The following is a 16,018-nucleotide window of genomic DNA, read 5'->3' on the forward strand; positions in this document are numbered from 1 at the left end:
TAATAAAAATCAGAGCTAAAATAATCATTAAAGTGTGATAATACGTTTCTAACTGTCAAAGGATTTCGTCACGATACCTAAACCCTGAAAGTTTGTTTTTGGTCATTTTTTGTGTATGTGATCTTGAACTATATTCAAACAAGTTTGATAGTTGGACTGTGGCAATTAGTTTCGTAGACTGAATATCTCGTCAAAACAATAGGTTCAACAAACACTTAGAGTTTATTTTATACTTCTATTAAGTAGAACGTAATATTTTGTGGTAACTACCAGTGTAAATATTTTAAATTGATGACCAGGTCTATCCATTGTATTAATCTAGGGTCAAAGAGTGTAGCTATAAAAAAATCAAAATTGAAGCGAAAATAACTGTTAATCGTGATTATACGCCTCTAACCATCAAATGATTTTGTTTCGTTACCTAATCCCAGAAACTTTTATTTGGGTGATTTTTGGCATATGCCATCTCAGAGTATTACCAACTACATTGACCGTTGGGTTGTTAAAATTAATTTCGCAGATTGTGAAGATCATCGAATGGATTGCATATGCAAAATGTCCCTCACCTTTGCCTGATGAAATATTACATTTTACCCGACGAACTGTAAACCCTAAATCATAATTAAATTTTATAATTAATTTAAAGAAATGGGGTTTGCCCAATGACGTATTTGTTTTTCGATCGGACAAAAATTAGCATAATGCGTGCCAATTTTTTCCCTTGTCATGAAAATTTTGCCCTATAAAATTAACTTTGCCCCTCGAAATCTAAAATGTCTATAAAAAATCAAAACGTTAACTACCTTTGCCCAACCAAAATTTTCTTTTTGTCAGCCAAACCAAAATAACTTTTTTCCCGACGAAAATTTGTTTGTCAAGCAAACGTTCGTCGCCCAAAATCGTAGTTTCTGATAGTGAAAGAACATTGGCAAATTACAGTAAAATTTTTCAAGATGGCTTAGAAATAAAGTTATTAAAAATGAATAAATTAAAAAAAAAAAGGGTTTCCGAGGAAAAATTAGAGAAAGAAATGGTCATAAAATAAGTGATTATTAACTTAAAGTTAAACCATGACTCAGACTAAATCAATGCAAAAAAACTTGTGCTCGCTTATAACAAAGTATGTGATGGTTGTTTCTTTTTCTTTTTTTTTTTTTTTTTTTAAAGGGATGAACTAGTAACTTTGCTACGTCAATTCACCTTTCAAGTGTCAGGAAGATTCACAAAAGAATTTCAGCTTTATCGTGCAATTCAAAAATGTCAAAAATCAAATAAAAAGAGTAATAGTATCAAATGACGAAAAGAGTAAGAAGACACGCAACTTAACTTGGGTGTCATAATATAATTGAATTCGTTACAATATGTTTCCCAATTCCCTTGAAAATCGAACTCACATATCATAAACACTTGAACGAAGTCCTACCGCATAACTGTAGTCTAATACAGTAACTCGCCACGTTAGGCCATCTCCAACCTAAGGAAAGCCAGAGGGCTCCCTTTAGCCCTATAGCCCTCCAAGAAATTAATATTTTAATGAACAGTGTCATTCCATATTTCTTACCATCTCCAACCGAGGAACCTAAGGGCCATAGGCCAAACATAACTCTGTGGCAAAAAATCATCTCCAACTGAGGAGGCCATAGGCCAAACATAATTTATTATTTCAATTTAAAGACTACAACAACTTAAATTTAAAGTCTATAATCATCATCATATCATCCGTCATTGTAGGATTATAGTCGGATGTAAACAACTTCCGTCAGGCCATAATTTCCCTCTTTTTCTATCCAAATATGCCTTACTCATTGGAGTGTAATCCGAAGTGTTCATTTGCATGTTCTTATCATCCATCTCTTCTTGAATTTGTTTTGCCCATTCTTTGTGCCAACGTTTCCTTTCTTCTGCGGCAATGGCATTTTGCTCCGCCATTAATCGCAATGAGGATGCCATTTCCTATTGAAAGGCGTAATCATCATTTGCCTTGCCCTTTTCCTTCAATTTTCGGGCCTTGTTTCGTCCCATAGCCCTAGGTATGGAACTTTCACCAGAAGACGGATTTTCTACCCTTGTTTCTTGAATGGTAGGAGATCCATGTTCATCCCCAACTGCATTTGAGGATGCATTTCCGAACACCAGCATAGGACCAACTCTTTCTTGAGGTGGATCTTCAAATAACACTCACCTTTTACAAATTTCCCAACAACCGTGATGATTAAAACGTTTTGAGTTGTCCTCTATATACAATTCCTCCACTTGACGTACCTAGAAAAAATAATTACAAAAATTAAAGGAAATTAATTTATAAATTAAATATTTAAAATAACTTGTGAAAACACTTACTTCGTTGTAGTAATTAGCTCTGCTTTCATGTATGCTTTTGGCCTTTAACACTGCTTGATGTCATTTATTCAAACTTGGATGAAGATAATTTTTTCCATCTTGAAGAACAACTTTCATGGTTTCAGGAATTCGGTGGAATGTGCCTTCGTAGAACTCATAGTACTTTTTGGACGTACGAGTCCAAACACCTTCACTTGTTTGAGAACTCCCCCTCACACTATCTTCTGAGACCCATCTATAAGCCCTGCAAAGAGCTTCATCTTCTTTTCGGGTCCAAGCCTTACCTTTCATTGCAGATGCTACCATTTGAAAATTATTGAAAAAATTGAAGGAAAGATTATTGGAAGAGGTAAAGAATAGAACGTGAATAATTGAAATAAAATGAAGTAAAATAGTATGGAATGATGAAAATTATGTGAGAAATGGTGTAGGAATGACTTAGGTATTTATAAGAAAAAAATAGAAATTTTTTCTTGTTTTTTTTTTTTTTTTTTTGTAAAATTTTGTCCGAAATTTTTTTTTTTCAAATCCAACGGTCACCTGTTGCTGGCTGACGTCATGCTAACGCCAGGTAGCCATTGGAGTTCAAAAAATGGACCGGCCCAAGGCAAGCTGGCTGATTCTTTTAGGCCAACCGGTTAGCCTGGTGTTTTTGGCTTGATGGGCCCACGAACCATTTGGCCTAGCCCTTGATTAGAGAAGATTTTCGTGGCATTTCTGATTATTTTTAGCCTTATGATTTTCTAGCTTAATCGGTTGGAGATGACCTTAGCACCTTGTCCATTCTCATGAAATTCACCTCGTTATCATCAATGAGCCATCACATATTCATCCATGATGAATTCATCCTTAGCCTATCAGGTACACTCCACATGTTGAGTATGCATGTATGACACCCAATCCATGTACATTAGCTGGCGGACCGACGTGTCGGGTGAATAAGAGCATACCAAAATAGGTAAAAAGTGAAAATCTCAACCCTATGGGCTCCACATGGTTCGTCAGTCATCTGTTGGGTTTGGTGGTTGAGTTTCCCTAATCGCCCCATGTGTCGAAATCCAAACACATCTGAATTTGTGAGCACAGACCACCTTATCCATCTTTTTTTTCATAGGCCTTGTTTGCTTCTGTTTCATGCATGTAACTGTTTTTCTAATTTACTTTTATTAATTTTTAAGTTTGTGCGTTTTTGTCCACCCAAAAAAAAAAAGAACTGCACCGACCAAAAAATTGACGTGGAAGATGTGGGAGAAAGTAAGAGCGACCATCTGGAATTTTTTTTTTAAGATAATGCTAAAAAGATTAAATTTATAGTTAACATTTTGAAAACTATACGACATAGAAGCTAATAATTAGTTTATTACTTAAGTATTGGAAATGTGCTCATTTAGTTTACCAACTCTTTTCGGTGACACATCATTTAGTTTGCAAATTTAGTCTCCAAATTTAGTCTCCCTAGCATTATCTTTTGTTTTAACAATGCCCGACTCCTCAAGAATAAATAGGCATTTTTACTCAAAAATTTTCGTGTACGAATCAGTGAATTTTGTGATCATCTATGAAAAAATGAATGAATACCAAGATCATTTAGTCAATCTCTTCTAGCAAAATACATAGACGGTTCGTAGTGCTTTATCAATTTCGTTTTTTTTTGTTTTTACACAGTTCAATGACTAATTGTCCTTAGTTTTAATTGATTTTTTGCAGAGACGATCTTTATAGAATAATTATTATATGAACGTTGTCTGATCATAAACACAAAGTTTTATGAATCAACAAGAAATAATTTTGAGTAACAACTTTCATCTATTTTTTGAGTATCCAAGTATTATTCATATATATTTTTCTAATTACAAGTTAAACAACATTTAGTGGAGGAATAGTATTTTATGCCCTCATAGATTGTAAGGTTTTTCTTATTTTTATTTTCTTTATGAGGTAAGAGATAACTATTATGAAAGGATACTAAGATGGGTTATCCAAATTAAGAGTTAGGTGTATGTTCGGTTAGATCATGGAACCCTTATTAAATGATTGACACTTGTCATGAGATTGGATGATTAGTTAGTTAGGTGGTTATTGTGTAGAAACTTACCTTGCAAGTCTGAGATAGATATATAGCAGACTAATTGTGCAAAGGAGGCTATGTGTTGAGAAAGTATGTGTTGAGCAATAATACAAACAGAGTTTATGTGCCATGCGTTGAAGGTTAGAACAAGGTTCTTATTATTGGTATCAGCCAATACGATCCCACGTTTCCCTTGCGTATGCTGAGAGCAACCACTCATGCCACAAAGATGGATGCTCGTGTCATTGCCCTTGAAGCTTTGAATTCCAGAATTGAAGAATCATTCAGAATCTCACAGCCCAAATGTTCAAATTCATGGTGTCCATGGTGACTCGTCTTTCGTTGATCGAATCTCATTCTGTTACCATACAGGAACAGGGTCGCGATCGTGGGGGTCCGTCAGAATTAGAGGGTAATCCCATTGATTCAAATGAAACTTACAGCGATCAGAATCTTGATCCCAATCTTCAATTTTAGCGTCAAGATCCTCGATTCAGCCATCAAGATTCTCAATTTCAATTTCGCTAACCACTAATCAAGCTTGACTTTCCAAGATTTGTTGATGGGGATGATCCCCTATCTTGGGTGTACAAAGCAGAGCATTTTTTTTACTATTTCTCGGTCGTCAACGATCGCAAGGTTCAATTGGCGTCTTTTCATCTTGATCATGAAGCTCTTCAATGGTTTCAGTGGTGGAATTGTCTCAAGCATTTTCCCCGTTAGCCTGATTTTGTTTAGATTTTCTGTCGAGAGTTCGGCCCTTCGGAGTTTGAGGATTTCTCGGAAGCTTTGGTTCAATTAAAGCAAACTGGGTCAGTGAGGGATTATATCACAGAGTTCCGGCGTCTGGCCAATAGAATCCATAAGATTGCTCCAGAAATGCTTAAATGTTGTTTCATTGGGGGATTGAAACCGGAGCTCCGTCACGATATGAAGCTTCTGCGGGCATTGGATGTTTATGAAGCTCAGGATCTAGCCTTACAAATTGATGCCAAGCTTGCTGATTCCAAGATCCGGTCCTTCTCAAAAGCCCCAACTTTTTGTTGGCATAATTCAGTTGGCAATAAGGCTACACCAACCTATCAGGATTCAGGTACTTCGAATTCTTCTATTAATCTCCCTAAACAGAGCACTGTTAAAAAGATGACATTTGAGGAAATTAGAGAACACAGGAAAAAGTGTCTTTGCTATTATTGTCTTGTCAAATGGTTTAAAAGGCATGTTTGCCAAAATCAGCAACTTCTACTACTTGATTTGTCTGATAGATCTGAAGAGATTTTTGATGTTGATCCTGTGTTGGATGAGGGTGATGAATTATCGAATGCTCATATTACTGCTTGTGCTGTGTACGGTGTCTCTGCTCCTAATAATATTCAAACTATGAAGGTCCTAAGGTCTGTTAAACATTGCCCTGCAGTGATTCTTTCGACTCGGGCAGTTCTCATAATTTCATCAACTTTGCTTTCGCCAAGAAGATGGGTTGGCGAATAGACCCACTTCAGAAGTTTGATGTGATGATCACCAATGGTGGTACAATGACCAATATAGGGTGTTGTTCTCAGGTCAAAATTAATATCCAAGACTATGAATACATCTCGGATTTGTATGTTTTGCAGTTGGGGGGTTGTGATGTTGTCTTAGGTGCTCAGTGGCTGAGAACTTTGGGACCCATTCTCTTGGATTTCGAGAGATTAAAGATGGAATTCACTTTAGGCCAACACCATTATTGCTTATATAGTTCTCTTCCCCTTGCACCAAGGTCAGTGACAGCTTGTCACATACAACAGCTGATGACTCAAGGTTCTTTTGGAGTAGTTTTGTTTCTTATTGCTCCGGATGCTGCAATGGCTATCATGGCAGATTTATCTACCAGTCAGCAAGCTGAACTGGATTGTTTATTGTCTCAGTTTGAATCAATCTTTCAAATACCTGCCAACTTGCCTCTGTCACGGTCTCATAACCACAAGATCACAAGATTCCATTGTTGGAAGGAAGTAAACCACCTAGTGCAAGGCTTTATCGGTACAATCCTATGCAAAAATCTGAGATCGAGAAATGTGATATGGAGCTATTAGATTCTGTTTTATCCGAGCCAGTAATACTCCTTTCTCTTCCCCTGTTTTGTTGGTCTGGAAGAAGGGTAACATTTGGAGAATGTGTATAGACTACCGAGCTTTGAATTTGTTGACGATCAAGGATAAATATCCCATATCATTAATTGATGAATTGTTGGATGAACTATGGGGTGCTCAGTTCTTCTCCAAATTGGACTTAAAGGCTGGGTACCATCAGATTCGAGTGCACCCTACTCATAATGGACATTATGAGTTCTTGGTGATGCTGTTTGGATTCACAAATGCTCCAGCAACCTTTCAGAGCTTAATGAATGAACTCTTTTGACCATTTTTTAGTCACTTTGTTCTCGTATTTTTTGACGATATCTTAGTTTACAGTTCTACTTGGGAGGAACACTTGCGACACCTCAGTACAGTTTTTCAAGTGTTGCAGCAACATAAATTGTTTATGAAGAAATCAAAATGCAATTTTGGTAAATCACAGATTGAGTATTTGGGTCATGTGGTATCGCGAAATGAAGTCGCACCGGATCCTTCTAAACTCCGAGTCATTCAAGATTGGCCTTTACCTGTATCAGTTAAAACCTTGCGGGGATTTTTGGGTCTAACTGGGTATTATCGTAAGCTTATACCAGGGTATGGAAGAATTTGTGGACCACTAACTTCCTTAACAAAAAAGGATGCATTCCATTGGAATTCAGAAGCTACAGCTGTTTTCAATCAGCTTAAAGAAGTGATGTTATCTCCAACAGTTCTAACTCTTCCATATTTTTCGAAGACATTTGTTATCGAAACAGATGCATCTAACATGGGCATTGGGGCTGTTTTACAACAAGACGGCAGACCTATAACTTTTACAAGTAAAGCCCTTGGGCCTCGATCTCAAGCTATGTCGGCATATGAAAGGGAGATGCTTACAATCATTCATGCTATTAAGAAATGGCAAACTTATCTTCAAGGCAACCACTTTGTTATATGAACAAATCGTCATAGTCTGAAATTCTTTTTGCAAAATAGGGCTCATACTCCATTCCAACAAAATGGATTTCTAAACTTTTGGGATTCGATTATGAAATCCAGTACAAACAAGGCATTGAAAATCAAGCTGCTGATGCACTGTCTCACCTGCATTCGGAGGCTCAATTATGTGCTATTTCTTATCTTTATATGGGTTGGTTAGACGACTTGCGTCAACACTTGGAACAGGAGCCTTGGATTATTTCAAAACTCAAGGAGTCCTTTGTGTTGCATAGTGTTGCTGATACATCTTCCTATTCCTACCATTACGATAATGGTTTTCTTAAGCATAACGACGGAATTTTGTTGAGTCCGATGACCAATTGGAGGGATAAGATATTTCATGAACATCATAGTACCTTGATGACGGGACACTCCGCGTTTCTTAAGACTTACAAGAGAATCTCTCGCTCTTTTTATTGGCATGTCATGAAGACTAATATTAGAAGAATGGTTGCTGAATGTCAGGTGTGTCAACAAAATAAATATGAAACCTTGTCTTCTCCAGGCCTATTCAACCCTCTGCCAATCCCTCAAACTGTTTAGACAGACATTTCCATGGATTTTATTGTTGGGTTGCCACCTTGTAAAGGGAAGACTATTATTTTTGTAGTTGTTGATCGGTTCTCTAAATATGCCCATTTTGTGGCACTGTCGCATCCGTACACAGCCCATTCCGTTGCTCAAGTTTTTGTGGACCGCATATTCAAGCTCCACGGAATGCCTGCCACAATCGTTAGTGACCGAGATCCCATATTCCTCAGTGCCTTCTGGAAGGAATTCTTTGCATTACAAGGGTCTAAACTATGATTAAGCTCGGGGCATCATCCCCAATCTGATGGGCAAACTGAGGTCGTCAATCGTTGTCTGGAAACATACCTGCTTTGTTTTTGCAGCCTTCAACCAAAGAAATGGCTTAAATGGTTATCGTGGGCTGAATGGAGTTACAACACTTCTTATCACTCTTCTTTGAAGCTCACACCATATGAAATTGTGTATGGCCAACTTCCTCCTACAATTCCAACATATGAATCTGGCACAACCAAATTGGATATGGTCGATAGATGTTTACAAACCCGATCGCAGATTTTATCTTAACTCAAGTCTATTTTGGAAGCTGCTCAGGTAGAATGAAGCAATAGGCGGATAAACTTCGTACCGAACGCACTTTAGAAGTGGGTGACATGGTCTACTTACGGCTTGTTCGTTAGCAACATCAGTCCTTGGCTAGTCATCCATTTCATAAGCTACAATCGAAATTTTATGGACCGTTTGAGGAGTAGGAGAAGATTGGGTTAGTAGCTTACAAAATCAGACTTCTAGTTCACTCTAAATTACATCCTGTCTTCCATGTATCATATTTGAAGAAGCAGTTGGGTGTGGGTGTGACTCCTACTACTACGCTCCCTGATGTCAAGGATGAAGGATTATTACAAGCAACCCCATTAGCCATTCTGCAGCATCGTGTGATCACCACAGCCAACTCACAGGTCCCTGAAGTTCTTGTTCATTGGAAGAATCATTGCAAGGAGGATGCAACATGGGAAGAGTATGACAATTTCAAGCGTAGATTTCCTTGTTTTCAACCTTGAGGACAAGGTCTGTTTCTATGGGTGGGGTAATGATAGGATACTAAGATGGGTTATCCAAATTAAGAGTTAGGTGTATGTTCGGTTAGATCATGGAACCCTTATTAGATGATTGACACTTGTCATGAGATTGGACGATTAGTTAGGTAGTTATTGTGTAGAAACTTACCTTGCAAGTCCGAGATAGATATATAGCAGACTAATTGTGCAAAAGAGGTTATGTGTTGAGAAAGTATGTGTTAAGCAATAATACAAATAGAGTTTATGTGCCATGTGTTGAAGGTTAGAACAAGGTTCTTATTATATTACAATTTGGAGAAATAATGCCCAATTATATTCTCAAAGAATAATTGAAGGGATGCGTTTTCATTTGGAATTGGCATTTAAATCCCAAGGCAATATGACGTGCATAATTTCTGCAATTTGCATATAATTAAAGGGATATGCTAATGTTTCTCATATGTGAATTAGAAAGAGGTGAAATGCAACACCACCAAAGAAAGAAGTGGAATTTGTGGAATCGATCCCTTGTAAGATATTCAAAATCAAACACCCTATATTTATCTAATACTATCGTATGTCATCACACTTTCTGTGTGAACTTTTTATTTCTTTTTTTAAAAAGAAAAAAAGAAAAAAGAGATTGAAAGAATGACTGAACATGTGAGTAGGAAGAGTGGTTTTTTTTTTCCTTTCAATTTTTTAGAATTTGATACATGACAAAATCACATGCACGTGTGTTTAAATAAAAAACAATAAAATTTTGTTATATGAAAATATGTTGCTGCTCTTTATTTATTTATTTTTGTAATAGAAGACTAAATAGTCTTTTTATCCTCTTTTAATTAATTAAGAAGGTTATATAATAGTAGATAGTTTAGATTATTGTTTGTTTATTTGTCAACCATACAGGAGAGAGATGAGCACTTAAATGTGTTACCTTTTTTATTTTTATTTAAAAAAACGTGGTAGACTTTTTTCAAAGCAAAAACTAGTTGTTTTCATCTTAGTCGGAAAATTTTAAAGAATAAATAGTTGAAAGATGAAAACTTTCTTATCCATTCCTCTCATGCTTCGGGAAGGGCCCAAAAAAATCACGTCTTGAAAACGAAAGCCAGCCAAAAACATGCCTAATTAATCGGCGTTTAAGCATATAAAGAGGCCGTACAATCTCTCTCATATTTAAAGCCTTAGCCAGAACTCAGAAGAGAAAACCCGTTCCCCACCATAAAACAGAGCGAGCCAGAAAAAAGCTAAAGTAGAAATAAGCAGCTCTTTTGGCAAAAGCACTTTGAACTCGCGTGAGTCACGAGAGTCCCATCGGGCGGAATAAGAAAAGCAAGCTCACAAGAAAGAGAGGAAAGGTGGGGAAATGGAGAAGAAAAGTGGAAGTGGGAGTGGTGGTGGGCAGGTGGTGGACGGTTCAAATATAATGAAATTGGTTGGGAACGAGGAGGTGTTTAGTAACTTTGTGGAGCATAAGTTTGAGGAGCTCGACAGGGACAGAGACGGCCACCTCTCTCTGAACGAGCTCCACCCTGCTGTCGCCGATATCGGCCTTGCTCTTGGCTTGCCGGCTCAGGGTTCGTCCCCCGACTCCGATCACATATATTCTGAGGTACTAAGTTTTTCCTCTTCCCTATTCTTCTTCCACGTGTTGAAAGATCTCGTGTTCTGCGGCCGATTATCAATTGGTTTTGAGTGGGTGCGTGAAACCTAACGTGGCGTGTTAGATTGTTGCGCATATTATCCTCAATAAAAGTCCATTTGGTTTAAGAAAAATGATTTTCGCTCTATTTTTTATTTCTGCAATTTGCAATTAGGATGTGCGGAAATCATTTTTCATGGGTGTATTCAATTGAGAATTTGAAAGATTTTAACGGATTTATAAATCTATGGATTTTTATAGAGTTTAATTTATTTGTAGAGATTCTATATAACATTTTGATTTAATTCCTTCAAAATCTTAGGGGAAGTGGATTCATAGATGCTTAAAATACATTACAAAATCTCTCAATTTCCTTCTAATTCCTCAACTTTCTCCAATTCTTTAAAATCAATTTCTAATTGAATAAACTCTAAATGTTATAAACTTCTTTAAAATCCTAATTAAATACATCCGAATTTCTAAGAATTTTAATAAATTATCTTAAAATATTAATTGAATATATTTTAAATTTCATAAAATCTTGATTGAATAACCTTAAATTCATTAAAAGAATTAAAATCTTTCTAGTCCCAATTGAATACACTCTAATTTAAAAAGATTTGGTTTTCTCGACTGATTCCCTATCGATTTTGTGTTAAATAATTCTAATTCTAGCATGTTATATGCTCTACTCGTTCTCCCACGTTGCCACGCACAGCGATCATCTATTGATTATATTCACTACCATTTTTCTTTTCTCTATCTGCTTGTAAATATATAACTAGCGTTTTCTTGTCAAACTCATATTTGTACGCCAACATGGCGAACTGTTTTCTAATCAAATTAGTGGCTTTTGGAAGAAGCACAATATATGTACTTCGTGCAAACAATAACTTCAAGTTCTTTTTCAGATTTCATTTGGATTTTTTAAAAAAAAATTAGTTTAAGAACATTTTCATCAAAAATAGTTTCAGTCATTTAAAAATAAATTTCAAATGAGCTAGGTTGGGAAACTTGTAATTAACAAGTAAGGCTACGCGTTAAAAATGGTTCAAATTCACTATCTAACTACACAATATGAAACGGTGTGATATAGTAATTATGTAGAAATGTTGTTTGATGGAACAATACTTAACAAAATTGTAATTGCAATACCATTTTCTTTGATTTTGTACTGAATTGCTGTATAATTATGTTGGTGTTGATTATTGATTGAATGATGTTTTCTGCGATTTTGTGCTGAATTAAACAGATAATAGTTAATTCTTGGCAAGATTGCCTTCTGGATTGTCTAATGACTCTAATATTTACTAGTCTTTTTTTTATGGCCCGGCTAATCTCTAGTAATCTACTAAATTTTCAAATCAAATTTAGACTTCTAATATGGAATGCTGCAATCTTAATAAGATAAAAATGCTACGTATGATCTTGACTTTCGAGCTTTTGATTGCGTGGTTTTGGTATTATCAAATTTGTTGCGTCTATTTTTAATGTTTAAAACAGGAGATTGTTGTTCTTTGCTTTGTTTGGTCTATTTGTATACTGGGATTTCCATTTCTAGATAGCCCCAGAAGAATCCAACCGATGACCTAGCATTGTTGGTCTTATTATATGACTTTACTCTTCAGTTCGACATCCCTCTCCTACTTTTTTTTTTTTTAGCTTAGAAAATTATTTCCTTTTATCTTCTTATGCTGAGAGGGATCTGGTGAAGAACTATGTCGAAACTTAATATTATTCAAGAAGATATAGTGTGACGAAAGCCGTAATATTATGCTATAATGTTGTATGATGGGGCCGGTGCCTGCCTAAATTTTCAAAAGGCAGTGGTTTTGTGGGGAAGGGAGTAGAAGTCAAAAGGTATTCTTTGAGGGGGCTTGCTTTTGAACAAAGTAACAACCTTACCTAATCATCTCATAATGTTGCTGCACTTTATATTAGTACAAGTACATGACATCTTACTAAAGTAATGCCACCACTGTTAAGCACGCTGAATAATCGAGGAATCGGAATAATTCTAAAGCCAATACAATGTTGCATCGCGAAGAAGCTTTCAGTTAAATTGACAGTTAACATCTTAGGGTTGGCAAGTAAAGATCAGATTGGACATAACTTTTGAGAGTATTATCCTACTTTGGAAATTGAGAGTACACCTCTACACGTGTTGGTCCAATGGTCGCAGGTGCTCTCATGTCCATGTGTGTGACTTGAGTGATGTCCATACTAGAAAACTTATTGGTAGATTGTATAAACATGTACTGAGCAAAACCAGTAAACCAGATTTCTTTGGACAACATTGACTGTTTTGTTCCAATGTTCTTAGGTACTGAATGAATTCACTCATGGGAAACAACAAAAAGTGAGCAAGACTGAGTTCAAAGAGGTTCTTTCGGATATTCTACTAGGCATGGCTGCTGGGTTGAAGCGAGACCCTATTGTAATCCTCCGTATTGATGGGGAAGACCTCCTAGAATTCATCGATGGGCCAACTTTTGAATCAGAGATGATGGCTACTTATTCTGAGATAAAGTCAGCTGATGGAACCCTCCGTGACTGTATAATCAAAGCTTTGGAAAAACTCACGGTTGAACAAGGGATGCCCCCTTCATCAGATTCTTGGGTAGTTGGTCTTCTCTAATTAAGATTTTTCAGTACTAGCAGTTTGCCCTACAAAGTTACATGTTGCATTGAACATTTTCATTCTTAACGGCTTTTTTTTCCGTCTTTTCCTCTTCGTTGGTTACTTTTGTTCTTTAGGTTGTCAGCAATATCGTGGAACCTGCTCTGCAGTCATGCACTGGCCATGATTTGGACAAGACGGTCTCTCAAGAAACATTCTTAGCCGAATTCAAGAAAGTAGCAGAGTTTGTGGCTCATCGTCTTCAGGAGCAACCTGTGATTGTAGCCCACAGTGAAAATGACTTTGATGGAAGCGACATCAAGAGACTGTTGTCCAACAAGTTTGAATTAGACAAGGTTTGCCTCATAAAAATCCCTCGTCTTTTTGCTTCTGACCAATTATACTCACAAATGTTGTCGGAATCTATGCTCTTTTAAGTATGTCCTATTTCGCTTACAGTGCCCTGACTCACTGAAATCGCTTATTACAATCTGTTGTAAAATGCAGACACTGAATGCAGCTATTGAAACTGTTCCGAGAGACCGCAATGGGAAATTATCCAAGGACTATTTGCGCGTGGCGCTGGAAGCAGTAGGTCCAACAGCTGGTCTGCCACCACTTGGTGCAGTTGAGCAGGTTCTCTTTAAATAGCATACCCATCTTTATATTTGATTTTAAACTCAGACAGCTTCTTCCTTCAGTGCTTCCTGAACTTTGATCGTTTATACCTTCAGCAGATGTTCATAAATTTTTTACAATGAAAATCTGCAGATGGATAAGGTTGTGCAGGATGCATTCAACATGGTTAACGCAGATGACGGAAAGCTGCTTAAAGAAGACGAGTTCAAGAAGTTACTGACTGAAATCCTGGGGAGTATCATGTTGCAATTGGAGGGAAATCCGATTTCAGTTCACTCTAATTCGGTTGTCCACGAGCCCCTCAACGCTTCTTCTACTCTACTGCAGCCAACTCCCGAGTTATAGATCACAGCTCTCGTGGATATGTCAAGTGTAACAACAATAAAAGCGGCAGTAAAATTTTGATGAAGAAATGGTTACTACTACAAGATTCTGTGTTTCTTAGGTATTGTAATCACGTTAATGAAATGCTCTTAGTGTGCAAATTTAGTTAGAGATGGAGCCAACACTTATCAATGTCCACCACTATATATGTTGTCACTGATTTCTGATGTTTGAATACATTTAAGGGTTTGAGCTAATGAGTGAAATTGGTACCAAAGCAAATGGAACCAGAAATTGCCAGTTTGTTAGTGCATGGTAACTCTACTTGGTTAATTGGCCTTTACTAGATGTAAAAGAATCTTGTGCTAAATTCTTCCTCACGATCTTCGGAATTTACCCTTTTACCTTGTTGATGTCTTTTTTTTTACTGTTCATAGAAATGAAAAAGCGTAATGACGTTCTAGGATTCATATAACCGATTTCATCTAGTGGGATAAGGTTTTGTTGTGTTATTGTTGAATAGAAATGAAAAAGCAACTTATTGTGCATACATGTACTCCTAGCGTGTATTTTATCCCCCTACTTAGACTGCTGGTACTTTTAATATCAAAAATAGGAATAGAAAACCTTGCATATATTTATTTACACACTTTATTTATTTGTTTTTTATTTTTTAACATTTACACTATGTAGTGTTCCCACATAACTTTTGTATAAGGCCTATTAATTTTTATAGATATTTTAGAATAATTAACGAAAGTAAAAAAAGATCATATTCCAAAATGCATGTAAACCGTTTTTTTATTAAAATAAAAGCAAATAATCGAAAACAAAAATATATTCGGTTTCCATTTTTTCCGTTTTCTGGTTTACAATTACAAAAGATCAAGGGTGAATACTCTTGCCGACAGATGCCCAATCTCCAACTGCCATTCAAATTAAATGAAACCGCCACTAACACTATACCACCATTGGGCACAATAAATTTCATTCTTTAATATAAAAAGTTCGAAAACTGGTTATGTTGTTCTTTGATATAATTAGATGTTATAACGTAAAACAGTTAAGTATTTAGAAAATTGAGTTTAAAAAAAAAACCTGTGTGTGTGAAAAACAATGTCACATTGCTTGGTATTTGTATATATATGTAAACCTATAAATTTATTTACATAATAAAAAAGAATGAACGCTTTAGTGTTTATATATGTAAACCTATTTAGATGATTATAAGAAACGCAAAACATTGTGCCAAAATGTGGAGGAAGAGGAAAGCTATAGTGAAGACGGCAATGGGGGACAAGCAGCTTGGGATCAACTTCAGCTGAATCCAAGCATGATGGAAAAGGTTAGGGTGAACATTGGAGAAGCAGTTGCTACTAATTGTGTCGGAGCTGCTCTTCACATCTCTGAAACAATTTGGATCAAGAGGCACACGTAAATTAAAGTGAGAACACTATGGTTTACCTATGAGAAAATTTGGAACTTTTGTGGTCCTAATAGGATAGTTCTTCCCTCGACATGACATTCGTTCTTCATCAAGGACGTCTTATCGATACATCAACAACACTATTGATTCAAATGTATCTGACACTGACGATAAAATATCCGTCAAAGAACGGACTTCACAAAAATATAAATCAAGCTGACCTTTGGTGAAATGAATTCATGGGTAACAATTGCAGCAAGAAGCTTTGGCCC

At 36.4% G+C, this 16,018-nt stretch overlaps 1 protein-coding gene across 1 annotated transcript; it reads left to right on the plus strand.

Annotated features, from left to right (window-relative positions):
• Positions 1-10,130: 10,130 nt before the first annotated feature.
• Positions 10,131-14,577, plus strand: LOC137728749 (uncharacterized). Its single transcript, XM_068467506.2, has 5 exons — positions 10,131-10,707; positions 13,061-13,357; positions 13,495-13,713; positions 13,865-13,993; positions 14,129-14,577. Exons 1-5 carry the CDS (start codon positions 10,462-10,464, stop codon positions 14,339-14,341), a joined length of 1,104 nt encoding a protein of 367 aa, XP_068323607.1. The 5' UTR covers positions 10,131-10,461; the 3' UTR covers positions 14,342-14,577.
• Positions 14,578-16,018: the final 1,441 nt, after the last annotated feature.

The sequence above is a fragment of the Pyrus communis genome, chromosome 10, assembly GCF_041283825.1.
Source record: "Pyrus communis isolate YQ-2024b chromosome 10, ASM4128382v1, whole genome shotgun sequence".
Lineage (NCBI taxonomy): Eukaryota > Viridiplantae > Streptophyta > Magnoliopsida > Rosales > Rosaceae > Pyrus > Pyrus communis.

Excerpts from the sequence above, each read along its gene's own strand:
- LOC137728749 (XM_068467506.2), top strand. The coding sequence starts at position 10,462 with ATGGAGAAGAAAAGTGGAAGTGGGAGTGGTGGTGGGCAGGTGGTGGAC. Across the intron at positions 13,714-13,864 it reads ACAAGTTTGAATTAGACAAG|ACACTGAATGCAGCTATTGA; the intron begins GTTTGCCTCATA and ends TGTAAAATGCAG. Across the intron at positions 13,994-14,128 it reads CACTTGGTGCAGTTGAGCAG|ATGGATAAGGTTGTGCAGGA; the intron begins GTTCTCTTTAAA and ends GAAAATCTGCAG.